At 35.1% G+C, this 26,346-nt stretch overlaps 1 protein-coding gene across 2 annotated transcripts in view; it reads right to left on the bottom strand.

The window, feature by feature from the left end:
• STXBP4 (syntaxin binding protein 4) overlaps window positions 1–26,346 on the bottom strand; it is a 202,773-nt gene that overhangs the window by 127,698 nt on the left and 48,729 nt on the right. For both annotated transcript variants that reach the window (XM_033183556.1, XM_033183558.1), the window contains 3 exons: window positions 11,974–12,070; window positions 9,009–9,100; window positions 373–462 (listed from right to left, as the gene is read on the bottom strand). In XM_033183556.1, the coding sequence (XP_033039447.1) occupies window positions 373–462; window positions 9,009–9,100; window positions 11,974–12,070 (279 nt within the window). The remainder of the gene's footprint in view (window positions 1–372; window positions 463–9,008; window positions 9,101–11,973; window positions 12,071–26,346) is intronic.

The following is a 26,346-nucleotide window of genomic DNA, read 5'->3' as shown; positions in this document are numbered from 1 at the left end:
AAAAATGTATTTCCCAAAGAACTCACAGGATCCAAAACTGCCACGACTTGCTTTATTGGCTCTTCATCTAATTCTGCCCTGGCCACCAATGAGAGAGAATAAAAAGGGTAAGAAAGAACCTGAACAGAAGACATGAGCAAAAACCATTGTTCACACTAAATGTTATACAGATAATGTGAAATATAAATATGTAGACCAAAAAATTAATTCTCTAAAGGCTAATTGAATAAAGAATATGATTTTTACTATTTGATATTAATATTTTTCCATTAAAAATAAAGTTAAGCCCCAATACTTCAGAATCCAATATAGGATTTTTTCTTTTCCTTTTTTTTTCTGAAGAAAACATAAGGAAACTAAATTAGAGGTCACCTTAAGTGTATTTACTTCTTTAAAGGCATCATCTCTTTCACGCTTGAGCCTTTCCATTTCATCTGCTTCTAAAGAATCACAAGGAAGAAGCTGTCAACATTAAAATATAACAGAAAAGTTGTGCATTAGATGCTAATTATGAGAGGTAACATAAAAATCCTTTTTGACTAGTCTTAGGCTTTTGTATTCTAATAACAAAATTCAGTTTCTTAAGTTGGAGTCATTTGATTAGATAAAAGGGAATATTAAAGTATTAAAGCAATTTCACTCATTTAGGCTTAACCTTACATTGTTGTTACTTATAATAGAATTTTGATTTTGTTTTCACCTTTATCATTATTTTAACAATATAATTTTCCTTAAAATTCCAAATTCGAAGACTGGAATTTTTATTTTGTCAAAAAGACTTCAGGAATTACCAACATAAACTATTCCCTAAATATATTCCTTCTAATTGCATGGTATCTAAGGCTAACAAAATGCTGTACATTATAAATCAGATGGTTTACATGAGCCTAGTAAAGTATATTTATCAATTATGTATCTGGTTTTAACTAAGTGAAATGTAATGCAACAGACAAGTGGCTTAAAAAGATTCCCACACAGAAATTGTAGATTGAAGATAATATTAATAATTTATGCACAAGTGAATAACAACAACAAAAAATAGCAGAGATGACCAGTTCTCTTACATCTAGCATGATGTCTTTGACCATCAATTACAATGTAAAAAACAACGACAGTCTAATCAGAGATAAAAATCCAAGCTTACAGCCATCTCCTTTGTGGAAGCTATAACAACTAAAGAAAATAGAATTTAAAGGATTAAGTGGAGAAAGTGGTTGTTATGTAAGCATGGACTTAAAGCAGGGCCCTTTAGATAGGTGAAGCGAATATGGAGTAGAAAAAAGAATAATAAAAATAATTAATAATATCAATCACTTATTGGAAACTTATATGTGCAGATGCATTACTAAGGACTGTATATATTCAATATCAATCACCTTGTCTCCATTTTACAGATGAATAAACAAGCTCAGAAATGTTAATAACTTGCCTAAGGTTTCACAGCTAACAAATGGCCATTCCAAGAGTCCCACAAATCATAGTCTCTGATTTTTACTAAAGATTCAACAAAAAACATGGTGGAATAGATGTAATAAACTCATATTTGCTTTCCAAACTCTAGAATAACAAAAGTAGGAGTTACTCTTCCTATTTGGGGGGAATTTATTTCCCTGAACATCACTGGTTCTTTTTGGTCTGTCACATTAGCTTTTGGGTATCTATGGACATTGCCCATAATTTATATGATCTACATTCTTCATGGCTCTGTTACTCTGCTCTCTCAGAAGTACTCAACACACACACTCATAAGAATTCATTCCTAATTGTTAGAATAATTTTGAACACATTTTACAGTGTAATAATATTTCCCAGAGTGTGTTCCAAAGGATATCAACAGGCTTTGTGTAAAAGCAAAATTGAGTGGTAGTGATGGTGGTAGTAGTCAATGATTTAGAAAAAATTAATCTTATTTCCTGCATGGCTTCCAACAGTCTTAATATGCCAATGAGCATTTGAATTGCCAAAAAAAAAAAAAAAGTATAATAACTTGTCATGTTTCCTCAGTAATTTCACCATACTACAAACCCCTAACCTCTTCACCCTGTTGCCTTCATTTATTTATTTTTATACTAGCTCATGGAACTAAAGTATACAAAACACAATCTGGGAAACTCAATGTTGCTACTCAGCATTCATATGGCCTATTCCATTTTTTCATTCTAAGAAGTGAAATAAGGAGTATTCAAAAGTTTAAGTAAGGCTGGGTGCAGTGACCTAGGTCTGTAATCCCAGCACACTGGGAGGCCGAGGCTGGAGGATTGCTTGAGTCCAGGAGGTTGAGATCAGCCTGGGCAACATAATAAGACCTTGTCTCTACAAAAAGTAAACAAAATTAGCCAGACATGGCGGGGCACTCCTGTAGTTTCAGCTATTCAGGAAACTGAGGTGGGTGGGAGGTCAAGGCTGCAGTGAGCTGAGATTGCACCACTGCACTCCAGCCTGATGACAGGGTGAGACCATGTCTTAAAAAAAAAAAAAAAAAGAGTTTAAATAAAATTTTAGATACCAGAGCTAAAATAATTTATTAAGAGTAATTATAGATTGGGATTTTAGGGATGTGATAATAAACTTTTGAACTTAACATCATAGAGGTAAATCATGCATAAAAGAATCCATGGTACTATTTCGAGAGGCAAAGCCTAGACTAAATAGTCATAGAACAAACCATGAATTAAAAAAATGTTTTATGATCCCACTGCTATTTTGGACTGTGCAGCAAAAACTTGCAGTCAGAGAATTGGCCATGGATGTTCCTTGTGAATTCTTTGAAAAGCCCCTTTGTGCTCAATGACTTTTTTAATACAGTTCCATTCAAATATACTTCAGCTAAGGCAGCAGCAAATGAATTGTTGTTATTTGACAGCAACAATTACAGACAGATACCTGTTTTCAAAATCTATCACTAACTACTGAAATTTATATTCCTTAACCTTCCACATCTGTTTTTTGTCTGGTTCTCACAATAACATTTGTGATCCTTGGATCCCCTGAACTTTGCAACAGCTGGTAAGTAACATTGTAAATCATTCCTACTATGCTTTCTAGAATCTCCTTCTGGAGATGTCAAGAAATACATACTATAGGTCATTGGACTGTGCTGATTAGGTCTGACTTCAGCTCTCCTTTTACTGTTGCTGCTCTATCATATTTTAAGTTACTTGACTTGTACCAATTCTGGATAACTACTATTCTGTTGGCCGTATTCCCTAATCTCAATTCATTTTAAACACAAACAGTTAGAAAACAGTTAACTTCAGTGTTAGTCTAATTTTATTGACAAGGCCTTTCATTAGATACCTATTCAATTACCTCCTTTCCTTATAAAAGTGTGTGTGACTTTACTATCCTATTCACCTAAAAATTTCTGGGTATCTTCTTTTCTCCTTCCATTTCCCTGCTCATTCCTTTCACTTCTTATAATCTGGCTTATATATCTTTCCTCTCATTCCCATATTTCTAAAATGATTACTTCCAATTTTCACCAATAAAACTGCCATGTGACAAAGAAAATACCCCCCACCAACTTTCTTCTTTGTTATATATAACATTATTGAAGGCTTTTTTCTTTGAAATTTTATCTTCTTTAGATTGTGGTATCCTAATATCTCACCCACCCTTCTGCACATTTAGGCTATTCCCAATGAGTTACTTTCATGTCTACTCCTTAAATGGAGAAAGGGGGTTTGGGAGGTTCCCCAAAGTTTGTTCCTTTTCTCCTTTTTCCCTACAAGTTCTGAGTGAGCACATTCACTATTATGCCTCAACTATCACTCTCCAAAATATTCCCAAATTCCTTCCCAGTGTCTACTTCCTAATTTCCAGTGGCCTTTGGTTATTTGTACTTGCCAGCTTCTTAAATCTCTCTAAAACACAACCTGTCATCGTCTCTACTTTGAAAAAGGCTTTCTGCTTATTTCCCTAGTTCTATTAATGCTACCTGTACCATCATATTCTTAGTTATCCTAGCCAAAACTGTGGAGTTTTTTTTTTTTTTTTTTTCATTCATTCCTCTTCCATAGTTCTCATGTCCAAAGGGTCAGCAAGTCCTACTGATGATATACTTGTTGCAGTTGTTTTCGGTAAGTAATCTAGATCTATCACGTCTTTCCTTTCTATTCTCCCCACCTTCACTATACTTCAGTTTTTTATTATCTTTATTTGGATTATTTCTATAGTCCTCTGTCTAGACTACCTACCACCACTTTCATTCCCTTCCTAGATAACCACACATAAGATTCCTCTTTCTAAAATATCACTTTTGTCATTTAAATGTTTTCCTTAATGGCTCCTCACTGACTACTGAGTAAAGCATAGACTTCTAAATTTAACATTTACTCTTTGAGGCATAACTTCTGTCACCTGAATGAACCCAATTATCTTTTTTTCTTTAGACTACTCTCTGTGTGCATTACATTCTAATTTTTCTGTTTATGCTAATACTTTTATCACTCCCTACTCACCTCTTGAGCACATAAAATCCTACTTATCCCTCAAAATTTACTCAAATGGCAACTGTTATGAATCTTTTCTGAATGTTCTAAGCTTTATTACTCTTACGGCCTTGCCACACAATGCAGCTTTTCTTACTGTAATTATTTGGGCACATGACTTTTCCTTAAAATATGTAGGCCAAGTTTTATCTATCTTAATGACATGTGAACATAACAAAACATGCACACTGCAGTTGTTCAATATATATTTCGTGTTTTTGTTAGAGAAGTGGCTGTAAAGTATTTACTGCTATACATGGTGAGAAATATGTACATATTATGAACCAGTATAAGTGAAACATTACTCAGTTTTATCATATACAGTTCACTTTGATATTTTCCATACTTGTTTAAAATGGTAGTCGCAGAACACTAAATTGACTTAACAAGAGCCCAAACTGTGAAAATCTATTTTAGGGAATTTAGTGTTCTGTCTATAATTTTAAGATAATCCATTCATGATACAGTACTTGATTAGTCTGATAAAATCATACTATGACGGACTATATTCTGCTATTGCTAAGTTTAGAGTACTGCTAAATGTGGGCTCTAGCCTTGCCCTTTCTGCATATAACCTTGTGCCAGCAGCAGGTGTAGGACTGTGTGAATTTTGTAATGTAGCAATGATGATTAGACTCACAGTAAGATAATTATATTTTTGGTTCTAAATGTCATATTCTTCCAAACCCAAAAGTTGTCAAACAAACAAAAGTAGGACTGATTTTAAACTGACTCAGCAATTCCTACTTAAAAGATAGCATCTCAAGAGATCTTATGAGTCAGACAAAATAATGAGCAAAAGCAGCAAGTTACAAAAGAGTACAAATTCTATAATTCTATTTATTATGAAATTCAATAAAAGGCAAAAATAATCTATGTTGTTATAAGTCAAAATATTGGTTCCAATGTAAAGGTGGGAAAGTGGTGGCTGACTGGGAAGGTGGCCTGAGGGAGCCTTTTGAATGGTGATTCCATTTGAGACACATAATAAAAATTCATCAAATTGTACACTTCACATTTTTGTACTTTATTTTGTGTATATTAGATTTCAGTAACAATGTTTTTAAAAATAAATTAAGAAAGACAAGCCATCTTTATCAGCCAAAAAAAGAAAACCTATGAGTAAAAGACATGTATGCCTAACAGAATGACCCAGCCCTGTTGTTTGTGAAACTGAGTGGTTGAGGGGGTAACCATAGCGGAATTTCCCACCCTCATAGACAGATGGCATCTATAACTATAGACTGATTGACATACTTCAGATGGGGGACTAACCTGCTTTTGAACTCAAAAAAGTAGGGAATTACACTGCAAAACAATCAGTAATTTTGTATTTGTTTTTGGTGAGCCACATGACAATAATTGTGATTTTTATAATGTTTCTTTGAACTGTTACATTACTCATTAGTGAACGTGAAACCAAAGTTTTAGTGAAATACAAGTGAATATTAAGTAAGAATCATGTTGTAAATTACCCAACTATCTTTGCCTTCCACATAAAAAATGAGCACGGCAGCAGTAAAAAACAATGCTCCCTGCCATCAACATTAGGTAGATAAATACACAACACCTGAATCAGCAGAATGAAAACTGTGCTACTTGAATACAGCTTTAGTTCTCTTTGAATAAATGCTACAAAATTAGTTCTCATAAATCAGTGCTTCATGCTGGGAGAACTGGGTACTCTCCTGAGGGTTACAGAACAACCAGATCTTTGGGTGATTGCAATGGGCAACATGCTTAGAGACTGCTTACAAAAGAGACTGCTTACAAAAGAGAACAAAGTGTTTTGAAACATTGAAAAAGTTACATGCATCATTTTTTAAATGAGCAGTCAGACTTATTTGTTCAATAAATTAATCATATACTTATATACTCTGTGTTTCTGGAATTTGAAATCATGTAATTAATAATAAACAGTCTTCAAACTTCCTGTCAATAAAGGATATCACCTGAAAACAGTAGAGCTCTAAATATGTCCAAGAAATAAAAGTGCAATTTTTGTTTTTAAACTTGAACTAAGTTATTAAAAACATGTAACACATCTATTCTCCCGCTTGAATTTAGGGTTTCTAGCAGCATTCAAAGAACTTGACTGACCATATTATTTATTTAAAAATCACTGAAAACAGAAACAAAAATAAAGAAATATCTAAGTTAATAAGACTATTAGCAATTCAGAAAGGGGATCATTAGAACAAAAAATGTTGAAGACTTCCTGGAAAATAAAAAGAAAATGGGTATAACAAGGTTGTAAGATATAAGGTAAATATATGAAAATTAATTTTATTTTATATATAACCAAATAAATTTAAAATGAAACAAATGTTTAAAATGTACCATTAATTTTAATGGCAACAAATAGTGTAAGGTAACTAGATTATTAAAATATAATTAATTAAAATATATGTAAAATATATTGACATCAAAGCAGATATAAATACATAAGAGCCATAACATGTTCACAGAAACTTAAATTTATAAAGATGTTGATTCTTCCCAAAATAACGTATAAATTCAACAGAGCAAGATTTTTCATAGAACTCATATGGAGAAGATAAGACTGAAGATTAGCCAAAGTGATATTTTAAAAGAATGGCAGGAGGTCTGGGAGGCACTTGGGAGTGATGTCAAAGGACATAACATTTCCATAAGACAGCAGAAAAAACTTCAAGAGGTATATTGTACAACATGGTGACTATAGTTAATAACGATGTATTGCATTTTGCAAATTGCTAGAGTAGATTTTAAGTGTTCTCACTATAAAAAAAAATAAATTATTTGAGGTAAAGCATATGTTAATTAGCTCAATTGAGCCATTCCACAATGTATACATATTCTAAATCATGTTGTACACAATAAATTAAAATTATTTGTCAATTAAAAGTAAGTAAATAAGATAAACAAGATAGGAGAACATCTTATCACATATCAAGGCTTATGGAGCCAAGAAACCACCAGAATAAAGAGTCCAGAAATTCCCAGGTAAATATGGTAATTTCATAAGGGATAGAGCTGGCATGAAAATAATTCTTTCACCCTATTAAAATATAGATTTATATTTTAATATTATGTTCATAAAAATTGATCAAAAGTTATGTCATATTTCTAATTTTATTGATTAATTATGTACCAATAATAAGTATAATTATAATTCAATACAGAAGAAAATTTTAATTTGTAAACCCTTATAAACATAGGAAAATAAAACAAATCATTTTAATTCATTTAAAGTTTTTTTTTTTTTTGCAGCAAAATGATAGGGTGATCATTTCCCAAGCATACAATTATGTGTTATTAGGACGAGATTCCAGGTCTATATGGAACAGAAATAAGAGCTAATAGAGAAAAAGAAAGACAAAGTTTTGAGAATAAAAGGATAACGCATGAATTTTCTTTGAAATACATGGCTATGGGCATAAAATACTGTAGTATATAGATTCTACTGGTAACATTTAAAAGAATTGTATAATAACAAGTTTCTTTTAAAAATATATATGTATATATCCAATGATTTTAATCACTGGAAACAAACAAAAAAATCAACCAGTGAAAAGTTGTTATAACTATATCATAAGACTAAGTCAATTTTAAGGTAAAAATCATTTGAATGGTAGATATAGAAACAGATCTGTGTATCTAGATAGAAATTTAGTATATGATAAAGTTTGCATTTCATATCAATGGCAAAAATGAAGATGAGTTTTTAAACAAATGATGGTGGAACAAAAACAAGTGGTTTGCCATGCATAAATAAGAATGAATTTTTTAGTTAATTAAATATAGAAATTATATAGAACATAAATTAAGAAGGAGGTCCTTAAGAGGATAATACTACCAAAAATCCACAACGGAAGGGACTAAAATATTCAATAATATAAATGTCAAACTTCTATAGAACACATGATAGAAGCAAATAGACTTCACAATTCCATTTTACGTAAAGCACAAAAAGAGGCAAAACCAATTTACATTGTTAGAAGGTAAAAGAGTAGTTACCCAATTTTTTTGTGGGGGTACAGGGGTGTTACAAGCAATCAAAACGGAACCTGGGGGCAGGAGAGCATCTGGTAATGTATTTATTTAATTTTATGTTTCTTGATCTGATGCTAATTAAATAAGGATGGTTTAGACTATAAAATTTCATAGTATATACACACATTATATAGGTGCTTTTCTATGTGTATATTATAGAGAGATAAAACAGATTAGAATGGACACATGCACACATGGTATCTGTCTGTCTAGCTAGCTAGTCATAGCACGTATTCTCCACATATCAAATTGCCAATACTGGTAAACTTAGGTATGGGAGTAGCACAAGAAGCTGGTGAGAGAGGAGAATGAAGATCAGGATGAACTTTTACTTTTGATTTTAAATTGATTTGTATTTATATATTTATGCAAGAAACATGTATTATTGCTATTTTTAAGTGAAAAAAGCCTGCACATATGACATATAACATTCAAGACTTGTGACTTATATGTGTCAAAGCAATTCTATAGGGCATACTCTACCTGTGAATCTAATATATTGGAAATTTCATGTGCACCAATATTTACGTCATCCAACTGCAAGCAAAACAAGTTTCTGGCAACCTGGACAAAATCTAAAATGGAAAAAATTTAAGTAAGAACATAGCATTTAACCCCTTCTAAATCTTACTTTATTCTATATGAAGTTGCTAATGTTTCAAATTTAACCTGCATAAATTATCTTAAAATAGTATTGACTGATAGGTAAATGTAGTTCAAATAAGAAGTAAGAGACAAATTGGTCTGAACTTACTTCAGTTAGCTTTGCTAAAATTAATAATTTGGTTAAGATAATAATAAAGCAAATATACAGCGTGGAACTATAGTTTTTCAACCCTTGTATTATAAGTAGAACTTTTTCTGAAACATATGACAATATTATGATTTATGGCTTTTCTAGCTGGAAGAACCTGAGGTTTGATAGCAATTATTAATAGCAGCAGCTAATGTTTATGTAACAGCTGCTGTATGCCAGGCACGGTGCTTAGCAATTTCATCCTCCCAACAGTCTTCTGAGGTAGGTCCTCTTATCCTGTCCATTTTACAGATGACAAAAATTGAGGCTAAGACAGGTTAAATAGGAAAAAGAACAGTTCATAGGCTTCTTCTGACATGGAGAGTAACTTACTTATCTATGTATCCTCAAATATTTTCCACTTTGGCTAGTGTATTTTTAATTTCCAAGGATTCTTTTAAGTATTCTCTGATTGTTCCTGTTTTACAACATCCTACTTTATTTCATGGTTGCGTTACCTTCACTTATCTTTTTAAAGATGTTATGAGAGTTTACCTGAATTTTTTGTTTTGTTTTGTTTTGTTTTTGAGATGAAGTTTCATTCTGTCACCCAGATTGGAGTGCAGTGGCACGATCTGGGCTCACTGCAACCTCCACTGCCCAGGTTCAAGTGATTCTCCTGCCTCAGCCTTCTGAGTAGCTGGGATTACAGGCATGTACCACCATGCCCAGCTGACTTTTGTATTTTTAGTAGAGACAGGGTTTCACCATATTGGCCAGGCTGGTCTTGAACTCCTGACCTCAAGTGACCCACCCATCTTGGCCTCCCAAAGTGCTGGGATTACAGGCATGAGTCACTGCTCCTGGCCTCCTACCTGAAATTCTCTTCTGTCTTCTGTGCTTCTGTATTTCTTTTTTTCTGAGTTCCTTTATTCTGTTTGTCTGATAGTTTGGGGTTCTATACTTTATGTTGGAGGATTTCTCCAAATCTCTGGTGACTCTTGACTATGAGTTCATATTTAAGAATTGGGCACTAAAAAAGTTGGTTGGAAATTTTGTGTGTGTAACTTGCTTTGTCAACTGGCAGTTTTCACTACAGGGCAATCTGGTGGCCAGCTGACATTTTTGTTCACTTCTTCAGAGAGAATACTGTAGTCTTCTGCCTATAGTAATAAACACGGCGGCAAAGTTCCCTGAGCAATCTGGATGCATATTACGAGTGATGACTCACTATATACTCCACAAACTCCCTTGCCGCTGGCAACTATGGGTGCACGATCTCTGGTTTAATTTCTCAGAGGAATATACTTCTTTTTCCCCGGAGGTGTAGCGTGGTAGATGCCGGACTACTTGAGAAAGGGCAGAGAAGAGCACACATAATTCTTCTTATAAAGATTTCCAACAATTCTGTTTCAATATCCTGCCTAAAAACTCAGTCTCCAGAAGTACTTGATGTCTTCAATTCCTAAATCATTTTAGGGTCAAATCAACTTGTTCCTCATTGTGATTTTCCTCTATCTTCACACACTTGGGCTTTACCTACTTCTGCTCACAAATTTGTTTACTTTCCTCACCCATTTTTCTGTCCTTAGATATTGTAGTTTTAGTTGTATATGTTTTTCTGTTTCTTGTTTTCATGATTATTTTGGGATGATTTTCAAGTGGAGATGGGATGAAAAATATCTTTTTATCATCACTTAAAAACCAAAAGGTCAATTTTCTTTTTAGCAATACAGATGCTTTATAAATGATACAATGTTACATCTACTATACAAGAAAAAATTAAATACTTAATAGTGACAAGAAGACAAAACGTGTTACATTCAAACATTACTGGTGGTAGAACAAATATATTGCAAAATATCTCTGAAAAACAATTTACCAGTATGTATCAAAAGTCTAAACCATTTGTGAGGATTAGGCTTAAGGAAAGAAAGAAAAACAGCTACATTCACAATGATGATAAATACAGATTTGTAATATCAGCTACTAAGAAACAATCAAAATTCATAATAGTAGAAAGCCTTAATATTATAGTATAACAACTAAGTGGTACCTTATGGTATCTTTAATAAGAATAGAGTTGATCCCTGAACAATATAGGCTTGAACTACACAAGTTCACTTATACATCAAATTTTTTCAACCAAATGCATCAAAAATACAATATTTGCCCGTTGCAGAAGCCACATATATGGAGGGTAAACTTTTACTATATGTGGGTTCTGCAGGGCTGTCTATGAGATTGAGTATGGCTGGATTTGGGTATATGCAGGCGTCTTGGAAACAATTCCTCTCCCATAGCAAGGGATGACTGTAATTATGTAGTATCACAAAAATATTTACTACATGATATCAGCTGAAAAAGGATTAGAATGAACCTCACAGTAGTGAAATCAGAACTTCCATATTTTGTACTGTTTCTTTTGTTATTACTAAAGCAATGTTTATGCAATAAATAAAAAATAAAAAGAATATGATAGAATGATGATAGTTTGGAGCTGTTTAGGTCCTAATAAAATTCTTTCTGCTGACCCTGCCAGCTCAGTAATTCTAGCTGAGTTCTTGGGGTACTGATTAAGGAACTTAAAATGGATGTAGTTTTACTTTTCCTTCTCTCCTTCTAAAGAACAAACACTGTTAATGAAAATGTGTCACAATAACTCTTGAATGATGATTCGGTGATAATACAACACAGTAAACCTAATATTACCTCCAAAAGACACTGTCCCTTTTGAGTCTGCTTGTACTTGCTGTCTCAGGGCTTGGTGTTGTTCCTTTGTGGGCTGAATACCAAGATAATTTAGAGCCTGCAAGATAGAGAACTCATGAAAAGCAATTTTTCAAATCTCCAAAGAATAAAACTTTTCATTACAAACTTTACAACCCAGGGAAAATAATCAATACCAGAAAGAGTTGACCAGGATTAAACACCCTAGGGAAGTTGACTGACTATTTATGGATTAAGTGCCTATACAATATTAGCTTCCTAATTTTACTACTACCTCATTTTTTCCCTAAGACTAGCACTTTGGCTAATAACAAATTTATGACATTATCCTATAACCAAAAATCAAACTATTTCTTAGTTTATATGATCTGGCAGAAGTAAAATGGCAAAAGAATCCTACCATATCAGATTTACAAGTGACACTCTAAAACATGAATTATATTTGGTTAATATCTTGTCTTTGAGAGCAAAACTGAAGTTGATAGGAATTAGGTTCAACATAAAATCTTCTGATTTTTGGCTTGTTGGGGCTTACATAAATAGCAAACTAAAAAGCTTTCCCTGCCATTTACTTCTCTCTTTCATCAGGCTCGTCCCTTAAGGGAAAAGCCCTTTCTCCTTTTGGTATCCATTAGTGATTAAAAATTCAGAGACTGTTAATTGTATTCCAATGTCCATTCTCTCCTTGCCCCTTAGTAACCGAACCAACCACAATTTTGGCTGAAAACACTGCCATGCAGCTAAACGACATTTCCCAGCCCCTTGTACATCTCCAAGCAGCCATGCCACTAACTAGGTACTAGCCAATGAGATATAACGGGAAGTGCCATAGAGTACTACTAGGAAGTCTCCTTTCAAAAGTCAGGGTAAGCACTTCTTGTCTATTCGGATTAATAAGGGAGAAAGAAAGAGAAAGAAAAAAGATGAAAGGAAGGAAAGAAAGAGGGACTGATGCAATTTGAGCAGTTCTTTTGGTTCATGTGGTACCTCAATAAAGATGGTGGAACAGAAAGATAATTGGAACATGGTCCCTGACACTCTGGAACCTCCACAGCAGCCCTGGATTACCTTCTTTCAGCTTCTTTTTGGTGTGAAAGAAATTTCTAAAGGAAACTACTGTTATTTTGAGTTCACCAGTTATACATAGCAAAATCTAATCTTAACTAACGCAAAGGGACTGATTGGATGTCCTATTATTGGATATGGCAAGAGCATATATAGTGTCGATCAGATCAAAACTAAAATGTAGGCAAAGTTTAGTATTGGTAATTATCTCTTACATATTTCTTCCTCCTTTAGAATCTTGTTCAATCATTTAGTATTTCATTCATCAAATAATTTATTTGGTGCCTACTATTTGTTAGCCACTAAACTATGCATAGCTGATAGATAAATGAAATATAGTCTCTCACCCCAAAGAGTTTATGGTCTCTAGGGTGAGAACAACTGTAAAGAAATAAGTAAAACATGTAATTTAGTAGAAGTATGTATAGGGTATATTAACACACAAAGCAACTGGTTAATTTGTAAGTGCGCAATTTGGGAACAATGAAGAATGGAGGAAGAATATCAGGAAAGATTCTTTCAAAAATGATTCTTAAGCTTAGTCTAGCATCATCTGCTTATCTTGTCTTGCAGTCAAGTATTTGCATTCTATAACATGGCATAATGATTTTTACCTTCTGTATGTTTTTCTCTTCAGTTATAAAAATGTTTCAAATATAAACATAAAAAAGAATAATACAAAGAACACCCACATACTCACTATCATCAATTACTCATTAATATGTACTTAAAATTTATGTATATATTTTCAATAAATAAAACCATATATTTGGTTAAAAGTTTTTATAATTGTTCCTCAGCAGGAACTACTATCCTAAGTATTCTTCCTAGTCCTAATTTAATGACATTTACTATGTAAGCAAGTATCCCCTAATAATATTTACTATTATTTTGTGCATTTAAGGTTTTACATCAAGAGTATAATCTAAAAGAGTAACTCTACAAATTATTTTTATTATCTCAATTTTGTGATTTCATAATTGCTCAATATTGTCTGCAAAACTAGTTCACTTATTTTAAACTGTGAATAGTAATCCATTGTATAAATTTATTGTAATTTATTATCCATTCCCTGATTAACAGGCTTTTATAACTACTCCAATTTGCTCTTTTAAAAATTACAGATTATACATGCCTCTTTGTATAAATGTATGAAAATTTCGCTACATTAAATCCCTAGAAAAGGAAGTGCTAAGCCATAGGGGACATATGGTCAATTTTATTAGATATTGTGGAATTGTTCTCCAAATTGGCGTCATCAGTTTATGCCCACCAGTAGTGAATAAGCATTCTTATTTTTCTACATTCTTAACAGCATCTGCTGTTTCCACTCTTTTATTTTGTCAATGTTGTATATGAAATAGTATGTTGTTTGTTAATTTGAATTCCCCTAGTTATGCAATTAAACATCATTTACATGTTTATTGGCAATGTTTTTGACTCATAAATTATTTAAAATATGTTTTAAATTTTCATACATGAGGTTTTAAGAAGTATCTTTACTGATTTTGAATTTGGTCTCTGTTTTCCAGCTGTGACACCCAAAAATGTCTCCAGACATTGCCAAGTGTCCCAAGAAGAAACACTGCAGCTCTGCCCTTGAGAACCACTGCTCCAAAGACAACTGCTGTATTAACAATTGTATCTATTTTTTTCAGGTTTTTTTCTATGAATATAGTACCTATAAATTTACATAAATTGTGAATTTTTTGCAAAAATTGTCACACTATATATAGTGTTAATAATTATTAATATATCATGTCTTTCTATTCTCCACATTTTACAAACATTGCATGCTTTTTAAAATTGTCATAATTGTACACTGTTGAAATGAACTTTTTTTAAAGCGTTCTCCTTCTGATAATCATTTAGAGTGCACACAATTTTTCACTATGGAACACAGTGCTACAAAGTGCTAGTGCTTTTTGCTTTATGCCAATGACTTCAGCAGCTGTAGGAATTATCTGGATTTTTAAAAGAATTATAAAATATTAATACAGCAGTTATAGAAAATACTATAATAAAGTAATAGATATCTACTATCTTGCTTCATTAAAGCTTAGCACTCAACTATATTTACTTCAGTTTTTGAATGTAACCAAAACATTATAAAAACTCCTTTTGAACTTATTCCTAAGGGGTAAGACTTATCATATATTTGATTTAATATTCCTATGAATTTTTTATTATATAATATTTGGTATATACTAAAAGCATATATGTAAAAAAACATGAGTTTTAAAGTAGGACAGTAAAACACCTATGAATCCACTTAAGCAGCATAAAACTGTGCACACTGTTGGATTCATACCACAATATGGATATGGTATTTCACCAGAGGTAACCATACTAATGAATTCTGAACTATTGATTTCTTCTTTATCATTCTTGATCTGTTTATTTTAAAGTGGTTTTTCACATACATATGTATTCCTAACATGTTATTTTGTTTTACCAGTTTTTTAGCTTCATAAAAATGCTGCAGATGGTTTTCCAAAGCTTGCTTTTTTCACTCTACAGTAAGGTTTACTACATATTTCAAATCAGAAAGTATGAGTTCAACTTTTTTCTTTTTTAATTAATTTTTTAATTTCAATAGCTTTTGGGATACAGGTAGTTTTCGATTACATAGATGAATTGTATTAATGGTGAAGTCTGAGACTTTAATTTACCTATTTACCCGAGTAGTGTTCACTGTACTCAATATGTAGTTTTTTATCCCTGCCCCACACACCATCCCCCTTCTGAGTCTCCAAAGTCCATTATTTCACTTCTTTTATGCTTGCCTTATGATACTCAGGGGACGTACTCTGGTTTCTTGGGTGATAAGAAGGGCCATAGGGTTCCCACAAGTTCCTGTCCTTTGTGTTAAGCTACCAGAGTGGGTGGAGGGGCAAAGCCAGGTGGGAGCTGGGTCAGGCAAGTCCGTGTTCTGACTCCACCTGAAGGACAAGCAGTGGCCCTTGTGGGGTTTAGCGAGTGGTTCTCTGGCCACCGGCAGTAATGTTCTAGGTTAAGAGCATAGCTGCCTCTGCTGTACAGAAGAGTTCACACAGGGAGTAGGGAATAGCAGATGGCAGTAAGCCTCACCTAGCTCCCATGCACTTGGCAATGCAGGTCTCTCACTTGCAGTGTTGGCTAGAAGCAGCTAGCTAAATTCCAGCTAGCTAAACTCACAACTGCCCCAGGTCATAAGCCTTTCACATAGACAGGAACCCTAGGCTTTCAGGCCACACCCTTTCCAGTCTACTTGCAAAGCCAGGGTGCCCAAGCTCCTCTGCCTGAGGCCGCAGCATACTTCCCACTTGCTCCCTGGTTCTGGACAAGGGATTTCATCCCCATTTGAGATTAAATCGTGAATTTCAGTTGGGAGCTTCTTTCAACCTGCAACCACTGCCTGACTTAGTTGGCTGACTTCCACAAAGTCCCCTGTAATGTAGAATCAGGAATGGCTTCCTTCGGTCCATGTTGGAGGCTGCAAATGCACGCTATGCTCTTCCCACTGCCCCCTATATTAGTTCCAGTGCTGGGTAGGGTTAATGCCTTCTCCTGTGAGCTACACTGCCAGGTTCCCCAGTGGGGGTGTATATCTCTACCCGTCTTACACTCTTGGGACTTAGTTTTTTGGCTGGCTCATGGTGTAGGCTGCAGCCTCCTGCTTCTTTCAAAGGGTTTTGGGGTTTTATTCCATTTTCCTTTAAGTTCCTACATTGCTTCTTGGGAAAAGGTTCACAGTGTGAATATCTATACACTATTTTGTCTTTCCAAGGAGGACAGGCATGCTAATACCACTCTAATCTACCATCTTGGGAAACAAAAACAAAAACAAAAAACTTCTTTTTCATGACTGTTTCAGCTATTTTGGGTCTTTTGCATTTCCATACAAATGGACCCGTCTTTTTTGCATTTCCTACAAATGGATAGGGTCACCTTATCCATTTCTGAAAAACAGCCAGCTGATATTTTGATAAAGATTGCATTAAATCTGTATATCAACGTGGGGAGTATTGCAATCTTAACAACTAAGCTCATAGATTCATGAGCACAACATGTCTTTCCATTTATTTAGATCTTCTTCAATTTCTTTCAATGATGGTTTGTAGTTTTAATTATATAAGTCTTACACTTCTTTTGTTAAATTTATTCCTAAATATTTTATTCTTTTAGATGCTATTGTAAAAGATTGTTCACTGTTCATTATTAGTGTATAGAAATACAATTGCTTCTTATATATGATCTTGTATACTGTAAACTTGCTGAACTCATTTTTAGGTCTAATAATATTGTGGTGGATTCCTTAGGATTTCTTATATACAAGATCATATCATGTGGGAATGGAGATAGTTTTAATTCTTCCTGCAATCTGGATGCCTTTTATTTCTTTTTCTTGTCTAATTATCCTGGCTAAAACCTCCAGCACAATATAAAGTAGAAGTGGCAAAGCAGACATCCTTGTCTTATCCCTGATGTTAGGAAGGAAACATCCAGTTTTCTACCATTAAGTACGATGTTAGCAGTAGGCTTACATAAATGTCCTTTTTGAAGTTTAGGAGATTCCTTTCTATTGTTAGTTTATTGGGTATTTTTTATCATGCAAAGGTGTTAGGTTTTGTCAGATATTTTTCTTGTGTCTATTGAGACTATCACGTAAAAGAATAAAAAAATCAAGTATCTGCTTTTAATAATAATAAAACAAGACTATCATGTGGTTTTGTCCTTTATTCTATTAACACATTGATTTTCCTATATTAAACTAACTTCAAGAGATGGGCCGGTACTATTTGTACAAAGTTTTTTTGATTACTAATTCAATCTTTTTACTTGTTATAGTCTGCTTAGTTTTTCTGTGTCTTCTTGAGTTAGTCTTGGTAGTTTCTGTCTTTCTAGGAATTTGTCCATTTCATCTAGATTACCTAATTTGATGGCATATAATTATTCATAGTATTCTCCTATTTTGTTTTATTTCATAAGGGCAACAGTAATATCTATAACTTACTTTCTTTTTTAATTAAATTATTTTTTTTTTTTTTTTTTATGAGACAGAGTCTCGTTCTGTTGCCCAGGCTGGAGTACAGTGATGGGATCTCAGCTTACTGCAAGCTCTGCCTCCCGGGTTGACGCCATTCTCCTGCCTCAGCCTCCTAAGTAGCTGGGACTACAGGTGCCTGCCACCATGCCCAGCTAATTTTTTGTATTTTTTTTTTTTTAGTAGAGGCGGGGTTTCACTGTGTTAGCCAGGATGGTTTTGATCTCCTGACCTCATGATCCACCTGCCTCAGCCTCCCAAAGTGCTGGGATTACAGGCGTGAGCCACCGCGCCCGGCCATCTATAACTTACTAAAACATGACATTGTGAAATTTGGGCTGATGTGGGAGGATCTTGTTCCTTCATTTTCCTTACTATATAGTATTCCTCATATAATAATAATCATGCTACCATGAATTTATCCATTCTTTTATTGATGAACATTTAGACTGTCTCCTATCATTTATTCTTTTAAATAATGCTGATATATTCTTGTATCTGTTGGTCAGGATGGTCTAGTTACACCATTGTTTCTCTAACCCCAAAGTCTTAGCAACCTAGAAAAGACAATGGTTCATTTTCTCCTTGCTAATGTTACATATCCAGTGTGAGTCAGCTGGTTTCTCTTTCTCTGTATTTTTCACTTAGGGACCCTAACTGTCAGAGATTCTACCATCAGAAGTTTTGCTGCCTGCTAAAGCAGAGATGAAAGAAATATGATGAACTGCACACTGGCTCTTTATTAAAGAAGATAGGAAAGTACAATTCTGTCACTGGCTGACAAGGATGAGAACCTGATATAGCGGAAAAGCTCTAACTACTACTACACTGTACATATCTCCTTATATGGTGGCACTAGAATTGCTCTAGTGTATATGTCTAGAAGCAGAATTGTGAGGTTAAACGATGTGAGCAGGTTCAGTTTCGCCAAATTGCTCTCTAAAGTTACAATCCCATGAGTATCACATGAGAGTTCCCAGCTCTTTCTCTGTATCTTTGTGAACAATTACTCTATGTTTGTCCACTTTACTAGTAGGCAATTGTACCTCACTGCTGCTTTATTTTCATTTTTCCAGAGGGCATCTTTTCATATATTTAACTGCCTAGTTGGAGCATTTTCTAATTCTTTTTTTTTGGAAAAGGGCAACCAGCCCTTGCAGAATCTTATGTTTCTCTAAATAAAGATACCAGTTCTAGAATTCCATCTGAAAATGGCCTGAGGCCATGCTAAAACTGAGCCCCAATATCTGAGTCTTTCCTTGAGCCATATGAAGTCAGTATCACTCACAAGTGCTCACACACTTCTGTGGTGAGATTTCCCTCCCTCTTCTTCTCTCTTCCATTTTTCTTTTTTTTCTTCCTTCCTAGCTTGACGGTAAATTTTAAAAACTTCTTTTATTCATTGTTTCTATATACAAGTTTAGCATCTCTAATCCAAAAATCCAAAATCGAAAATGCTCCCAAATCTAAAACTTTTTGAGTACCAACGTAATACCACAAATTGTCCACACGGGTGGCTGAGTCCACACCTTTGCTTTCTGATGGTTCGGTATATACAAACTTTGTTTTATGGATAAAACTATTTTAAAACATTGTATAAAATTACCTTCAGGCTATGTTTCTCAGGCATATATATAAATTTTCCTGTTGAGACTTAGGTCCCATTCCCACGATATCTCATTAGGTATACATACAAATATTCCAAAATCTGAAAATATCAAAAATTTCAAACACTTCTGGTTCCCAACATTTTGGATAAGGGAGACTCAATCCTATATTCATGGCAGGAGTGGGTTCTGGATTTCCTGGATTATACAATGTTGCCAGAATTAAAAGTTCTGTTCCTAACTGTTCAAGGATTACACAGACACTTTTGAAAGTCCGTTAAGAACTATGGACCCGCTCCCAGAATAACAGCCATATATGCAGATTCTAATCTAGAATTTCTGGGGCTCATAAACTCCAAGTTAAGCATTTATGGCTGTAAGTTATGCCATTTAGTTGTTGCTAGGCAAAAATCATTTTCCAGCTATATATTTGAAATCTTCCATAATGATGAGTTAAAAATTATACACACACAAACACATATACACACACAGTGGTCACTTTCCTATTAAAAATGCCTCAATGGCTTTTTACTGAACTCAGATTAAAATCCAAAGACCTCACCTAGGCCTACAAAGAAATGATCTGATTATCTCCCTGACTTAGGTCGTTAGTACCACTCTTTCCCTTGATCACATTATGCCAGGAACACATTTCTGTTTTTCTTAAAAAAAGTCCAGGCTCCATCCTGTCTTAGCACTTTTGCATTAACTGTTATCTTATATCTCAGATGTTTTCTCCTAGCACCATAATTCTCACACTTCATGTCTCAGTTTAAATTTCACCTTCTCAGAGGGCTCTTCTGTGACTACCAATCTGAAATAATCTACCAGTCACTCTGTCATTCTTATTATTTGATATGTACTCTTGTTATTCCCTCACTTTTTGAATTTTCTACCTCCTCCACCACAATGAATTATAAAGACCAGGAAATAACTTTTTGTCTTGTTTACCACCAATTTTACAGTGACAAAACACTATAGTGCCTCAACCAGAGGAAGTAAACAATAAATATTTGTTGAGTAAAAATAACCTTGTAATCTTTGGTAATCTAAGATGGCTGAACTGGATTCACCTACAACCTCTTCTGACTTGCCATGAGAATGAAGGAAACCAGTAGGATAGAAACAAAAAAATTACAGAATGTATATATGCCTTGATACTGCATATTTTATGTTTTCATGATTAGAGAAATTCAAACAATCTAGAAAGAAGTGAACTACATCTAAAAGTTCACTAGCAAGCAATAACCACTATTAATATTTTGGTATATAAAGCTTTCAGAATTTTACTGATGAACAAATTTATTTTAAAAAGGCACTCCTACAGAAGAGACAGAACTGAAAAAAAAGGCATTCCATGTCAATGAACATAACTCTTAAATATACCATGTGTTATCAGATCAAGCTCCTATTGATTGCCATGAATTTTTCACTAATATAAACAGTGCCACTGTGAATGGCCTTCCACATACATCTTTGTGCCCCTATCTATTATTTACTTAGGAAAATTTCTTAAATGAGGAATTACTGCCTGAAAAGCATAGGCAAAATTCAAATTTTGATACATATTGTGAAAATATTCTTGAGTCATTTTTGTTTGATAAATTTTTAAGAAATCCTCATTTTTTTCTTAAAAAACTAGTAATATTTTATAATTTATGTGAGAGTTACAATGTATTTCTGATAATACGGAAAAGATCCTGGGGGAATCCTGCCAGAAAAGTTTTTAAAAATTACTAGATAATAATAAACAATAACATCCACAAACACCTTAAATGCTTGGGTTGGCTTAGGAGAGAGAGTGATACCAAAATTTATGAAGAAACAAGAATACTCAGAGGTAAGTGAGCATAAAGACAATGGATGCTAATTCCTTTCATAAAAAATTATGATTATGATTATTTTCAGAGACAGGGTCTCACTCTTACTGGAGTGCAGTGGCATGATCATGGCTCACTGCAGCCTGGACCTCCTAGGCTCAAGGGATCTTCCTCCCTCAGCCTCCAAGTAGCTGGGACTACAGGTGTGCACCACCACAACTGGCTAATTTTTAACACATTTTTTGAGACATGGGATCTCATTTTGCTGCTCAGGCTGGTCTCAAACTCCTGACTTCAAGCGATCCTCTTGCCTTGGCCTCCCAAAGCGGTGAATTTACAGGCATGTGCTACCATGCCCACCCCAAGAATCTCCTAATTCTTGATGGCCTAAAACCTGCAAGCAGGAGGAAAGCATCTAAGGCCTAATACAGGGAGGCAGGATTAAATCACCCAAACAATGCTGGAACCTCATAGTGAACACTTTCAGTAAAACGGTAAACTAAGAAGAAAGTCCTATAGACATTATAGAATATGTATTCCTTAGGTCTGGGTGGAAGAAAAAATATTTTCCCTGAGGGTGTATAACTATAACAATAGGTACAATAGTTTTATAGCCTGAAAAATCACAACCTGGAAATTTAGTTCCAGTAGTTCCTGATGTCTAAGAAACATACATATGTGAATCTTTTCCAAAGGTTTCATATATTAGCTTCAAAATTCACAAAGATAAAATTCCATTTTTTCATTAAAGTATAATTTTATTTTTAAATTTTTTAAACTTTTATTTTTTGAGATGGAGTTTCACTCTTGTCGCCCAAACTGGAGTGCAATGGCATGATCTCAGCTCACTGCAACCCCTGCCTCCTGGGTTCAAGAGATTCTCCTGCCTCAGCCTCCCAAGTAGCTGGGATTACAGGCCCCTGCCACAACGCCTGGGTAATTTTTGTATTTTTAGTAGAGACGGTGCTTCACCATGTTGGCCAGCCTAGTCTCGAACTCCTGTCCTCAGGTGATCCACCTGCCTCGGCCTCCCAAAGTGCTGAGATTACTTATAGGCATGAGCCATTGCGCCAGGCCGAAAGCATAATTAAAAAAAATCACAACATATGCGGGAATATGACATCATAAGCAAAAGTAAACATACATACAAACAAACAACAGATGTGACAACCAAAGACTGCAGCTACTGTATAGTTAGACATAGAATATGCTTAATATATTTAAGTTAAAAAGGTGAATCAAAAATAAGAGGAACAATATATTATAACAATACTAGGTAGACAATAACAAATTAGAAACTCAATGAATATGTGAAATAGCAGACGGTTGAAGAGAGTGAAGCAGAGAAACAATGTATAGGAGAAAGTTGAAAATGCAGCATAGATAGATAAGACGCAAAATACGAAGGAGAAGCTTGAAAGACATGGAAGATAAGCAAGTCTGTCTATAAATATGTAATTGAACTGGTAACAGATAATAAAGAGAATTAAAGAGAGGCAATATTCAAAGTGATGCTAGTTGAGAATTTTGTAGAACCTAAAAAAGATATAAATCTGCAGATTTATGAAGCCTGAAAAATCCTAAATAGGCTAACATAAGAGAAATCAACACCTGGATACACCAAGGTGAAAATACAGAACACCAATAACAGGTAATATTTTCAAAAGCAGAAATAGTGAAAAGACAGATCATTACAAAATAAAGACAGAGAGACAGTTGAGTCCTCAAAATAGCAACAACAGAAACCAGAAAAAATAAAAATAAGAGCTTCAAAAATCTTAGAGACAATAACTGTGACCCTAGAATTATATGCCTAATAAAATTCTTTTTCAAAAATGAGAGCGAAATATTTTCAGAAAAATTAAAAACTGAGAGTTTTCTACCAACCTATACGAAAAGAACATTTAAAGGGGTTAGAGAAAAGGGAAAATGACCCCCCAAAATGTCAGAAATGCAAAATAGACCAATGAATAAAGAATATGGTAAACATGTGCAAATCTAAACTATCATTGACTACAAGATTATAATAATTCCTGATTTATAAAACTAAACAAAGATATTAATAATTCATAATTTGTAAGACTACACAGAGATAGGCCAAAACCAAAATATTGGACAATTATAGATACATAAATTGATCAGAATTAATGTATTGTAGGGCTTTGTATGTACAAAAGAATTCTGATTAACTTTAGACTTTTAAATGTGCATGTTAAAATCTTAAGGAAATCACTAAACGAATAGCAAGAGAACACATAATTTTCAAACAAGTTGGAGGTAAAAAGTAAAATACAAAAGCAATTCATCAAATAATCAAACATAATCAAACCAAAAGAATACAATAAAAAGGGGAATAAAAGAAGTGATAAAAAAGAGAACAAAAAGAAATTTAAAAAATAAGATGGTAGAAATACATCAAACTATTTTATAATTAGAATAAATTTAAAGTATATGAAGCAACGAGAACTCTTACATAAGACTAGTAGGAATGACAATTGAGAAAACTACTTTAGAAAACAATTAAGTAATCCAACAATTATTTTTTCAGCATATACTATGAGCCAAGCATTTTTGTAGGAGCTGAAAACACAGAAGCAAAAATTTTAACAACACCTCACATAAACTGAAAATAAACTCAGGCTACCCTCTTTGGGTCCCCTCCCTTTGTATGGAAACTCTGTTTTCACTCCATTAAATCTTGCAAGGGCACTCCTTTGGTCCGTGTTTGTTACAGCTCAAGCTGAGCTTTTGCTTGCCATCCACCACTGCCGCTCGCTGCCATTGCAGACACGCCACTGACTTCCATCCCTCCCGATCTGGCAGGGTGTCCGCTGTGCTCCTGATCCAGCAAGGTGCCCATTGCCGCTCCTGATCGGGCTAAAGGTTTGCCATTGTTCCTGCACGGCTAAGTGCCTGGGTTTGTCCTAATCAAGTTGAACACTAGTCACTGGGATCCACGGTTCTCTTCCGTGACCCACGGCTTCTAATAGAGCTATAACACTCAACTGCATGGCCCAAGATTCCATTCCTTGGAATCCATGAGGTCAAGAACCCCAGGTCAGAGAACACAAGGCTTGCCACCATCTTGGAAGCCGCCCGCCACCATCTTAGGAGCTCTGGGAGCAAGAACCTGGTAACATTTTGGAGACCACGAAGGGACCTCCAAAGCGGTGAGTAATATTGGACCACTTTCTTTTTTTTTTTTTTTTGAGACGGAGTCTCGCTGTGTCACCCAGGCTGGAGTGCAGTGGCGCGATCTCGGCTCACTGCAAGCTCCGCCTCCCGGGTTCACACCATTCTCCCGCCTCAGCCTCGAGTAGCTGGGACTACAGGCGCGCACAACCACGCCCGGCTAAGTTTTTGTATTTTTAGTAGAGACGGGGTTTCACCGTGTTAGCCAGGATGTTCTCGATCTCCTGACCTCCTGATCCGCCTGCCTTGGCCTCCCAACTGAGATTACAGGCTTGAGCCACCGCGCCTGGCCTGGACCACTTTCACTTGCTATTCTGTCCTATCCTTCCCTAGAATTGGAGGAAAATACCAGGCACCCGTCGGCTGGTTAGAAATGATTAGCATGGCCACCGGACTTAAGACTCAGGTGTGAGACTGTCTGGGGAAGGGCTTTCTAACAACCTCCAACCCTTCTGGGCTGGGAGCATTTGTCTGCCTAGAACCAGCTTCCGCTTTCAATTTTGTTGTGGAAGCCGAGGGCCTACTAGAGGCAGAAAGCTGTCATCCCAAACTCCCGGCATTAGCTGGTTGAGATCATGGCACAGCCAGAAGTCTCTACTCAACAGTCGTCCATGTGTGTGCCCCTACCTTGCTTGGTGACCCATACCTTCTGGGTCCCAACCATGACTTTCTTGAAAGTGTAGCCCCAAAATTCTCCTTACCTCTGAATCTACTTCCTCTGATCCCTGCCTCCTAGGTACTGATGCTTCAGACTTTCATTTCCTCTAGCAAGTTGTATCTCCAAAGCGATCTAAGGAAGTTCTACATGTGAGCATCCTTAGGCAGCTAGTCTTGTCCCTGGTGTCCCTCCCAATTTAGGCATACAGCTCTTCACATGGGCAGTTATGTGGGACCTGTTCCCCACTACCCTTGCCAGGGCCCCAAGTTTCTAAATGGCTAAGAGAAAAGAGACAGAGAGAGAGACAGAGAGGAGAGAGACAGAGGCAGAGAGCGAGACAGGCAGAGAGGCGAAAGAAGCAGAGGATAAAGAGGCAGAGAGGAGAGAAAGGGAGTCAAAGAGAGAAAGAAAGAGAAAGATAGAAATAGCAAACAAAACAAAACAAAACAAAAAACACAGTGTGCCCTATTCCTTTAAAAGCCAGAGTAAATTTAAAACCTATAATTGATAATTGAAGGTCTTCTCCGTGACGCTGTAACACTCCAATACTACCTTGTTGTCAGTGTAAACAAGTGTGTAGCCTGAAAACACTGAGACCACTGACAAACCGTAGTCTTCTTATCAAAAATCCTTAACCCAGTAACCCACAGATGGCCCAAATGCATTCAATCTGTAGTGGCAACTGCTTTGCTAACAGAAGAAAGTAGAAAAGTAACTTTTAGAGGAAACCTCATTGTGAGCACACCTCACCAGTTCAGAATTATTCTAAGTCCAAAAAGCAAAAGGTAGCTTACTAACTCAAAAACCTTAAAGTATAGGGCTATTCTGTTAGAAAAAGGTAATTTAACACTAACCACTGATAATTCCCTTAACCCAGCAGATTTCCTTACAGGGGATTTAAATCTTAATTACCATACAAAGGTCCCACCAGACTTAGGAGGAACTCCCTTCAGGATGACAGATGGCTCCTCTGAGGTGATCGAGGAA

The sequence above is a fragment of the Trachypithecus francoisi genome, unplaced genomic scaffold (genome assembly GCF_009764315.1).
Source record: "Trachypithecus francoisi isolate TF-2019V2 unplaced genomic scaffold, Tfra_2.0 Lachesis_group20, whole genome shotgun sequence".
NCBI classification, from domain to species: Eukaryota; Metazoa; Chordata; class Mammalia; order Primates; family Cercopithecidae; genus Trachypithecus; species Trachypithecus francoisi.
This window is presented reverse-complemented; position numbering and strand designations above follow the sequence as displayed.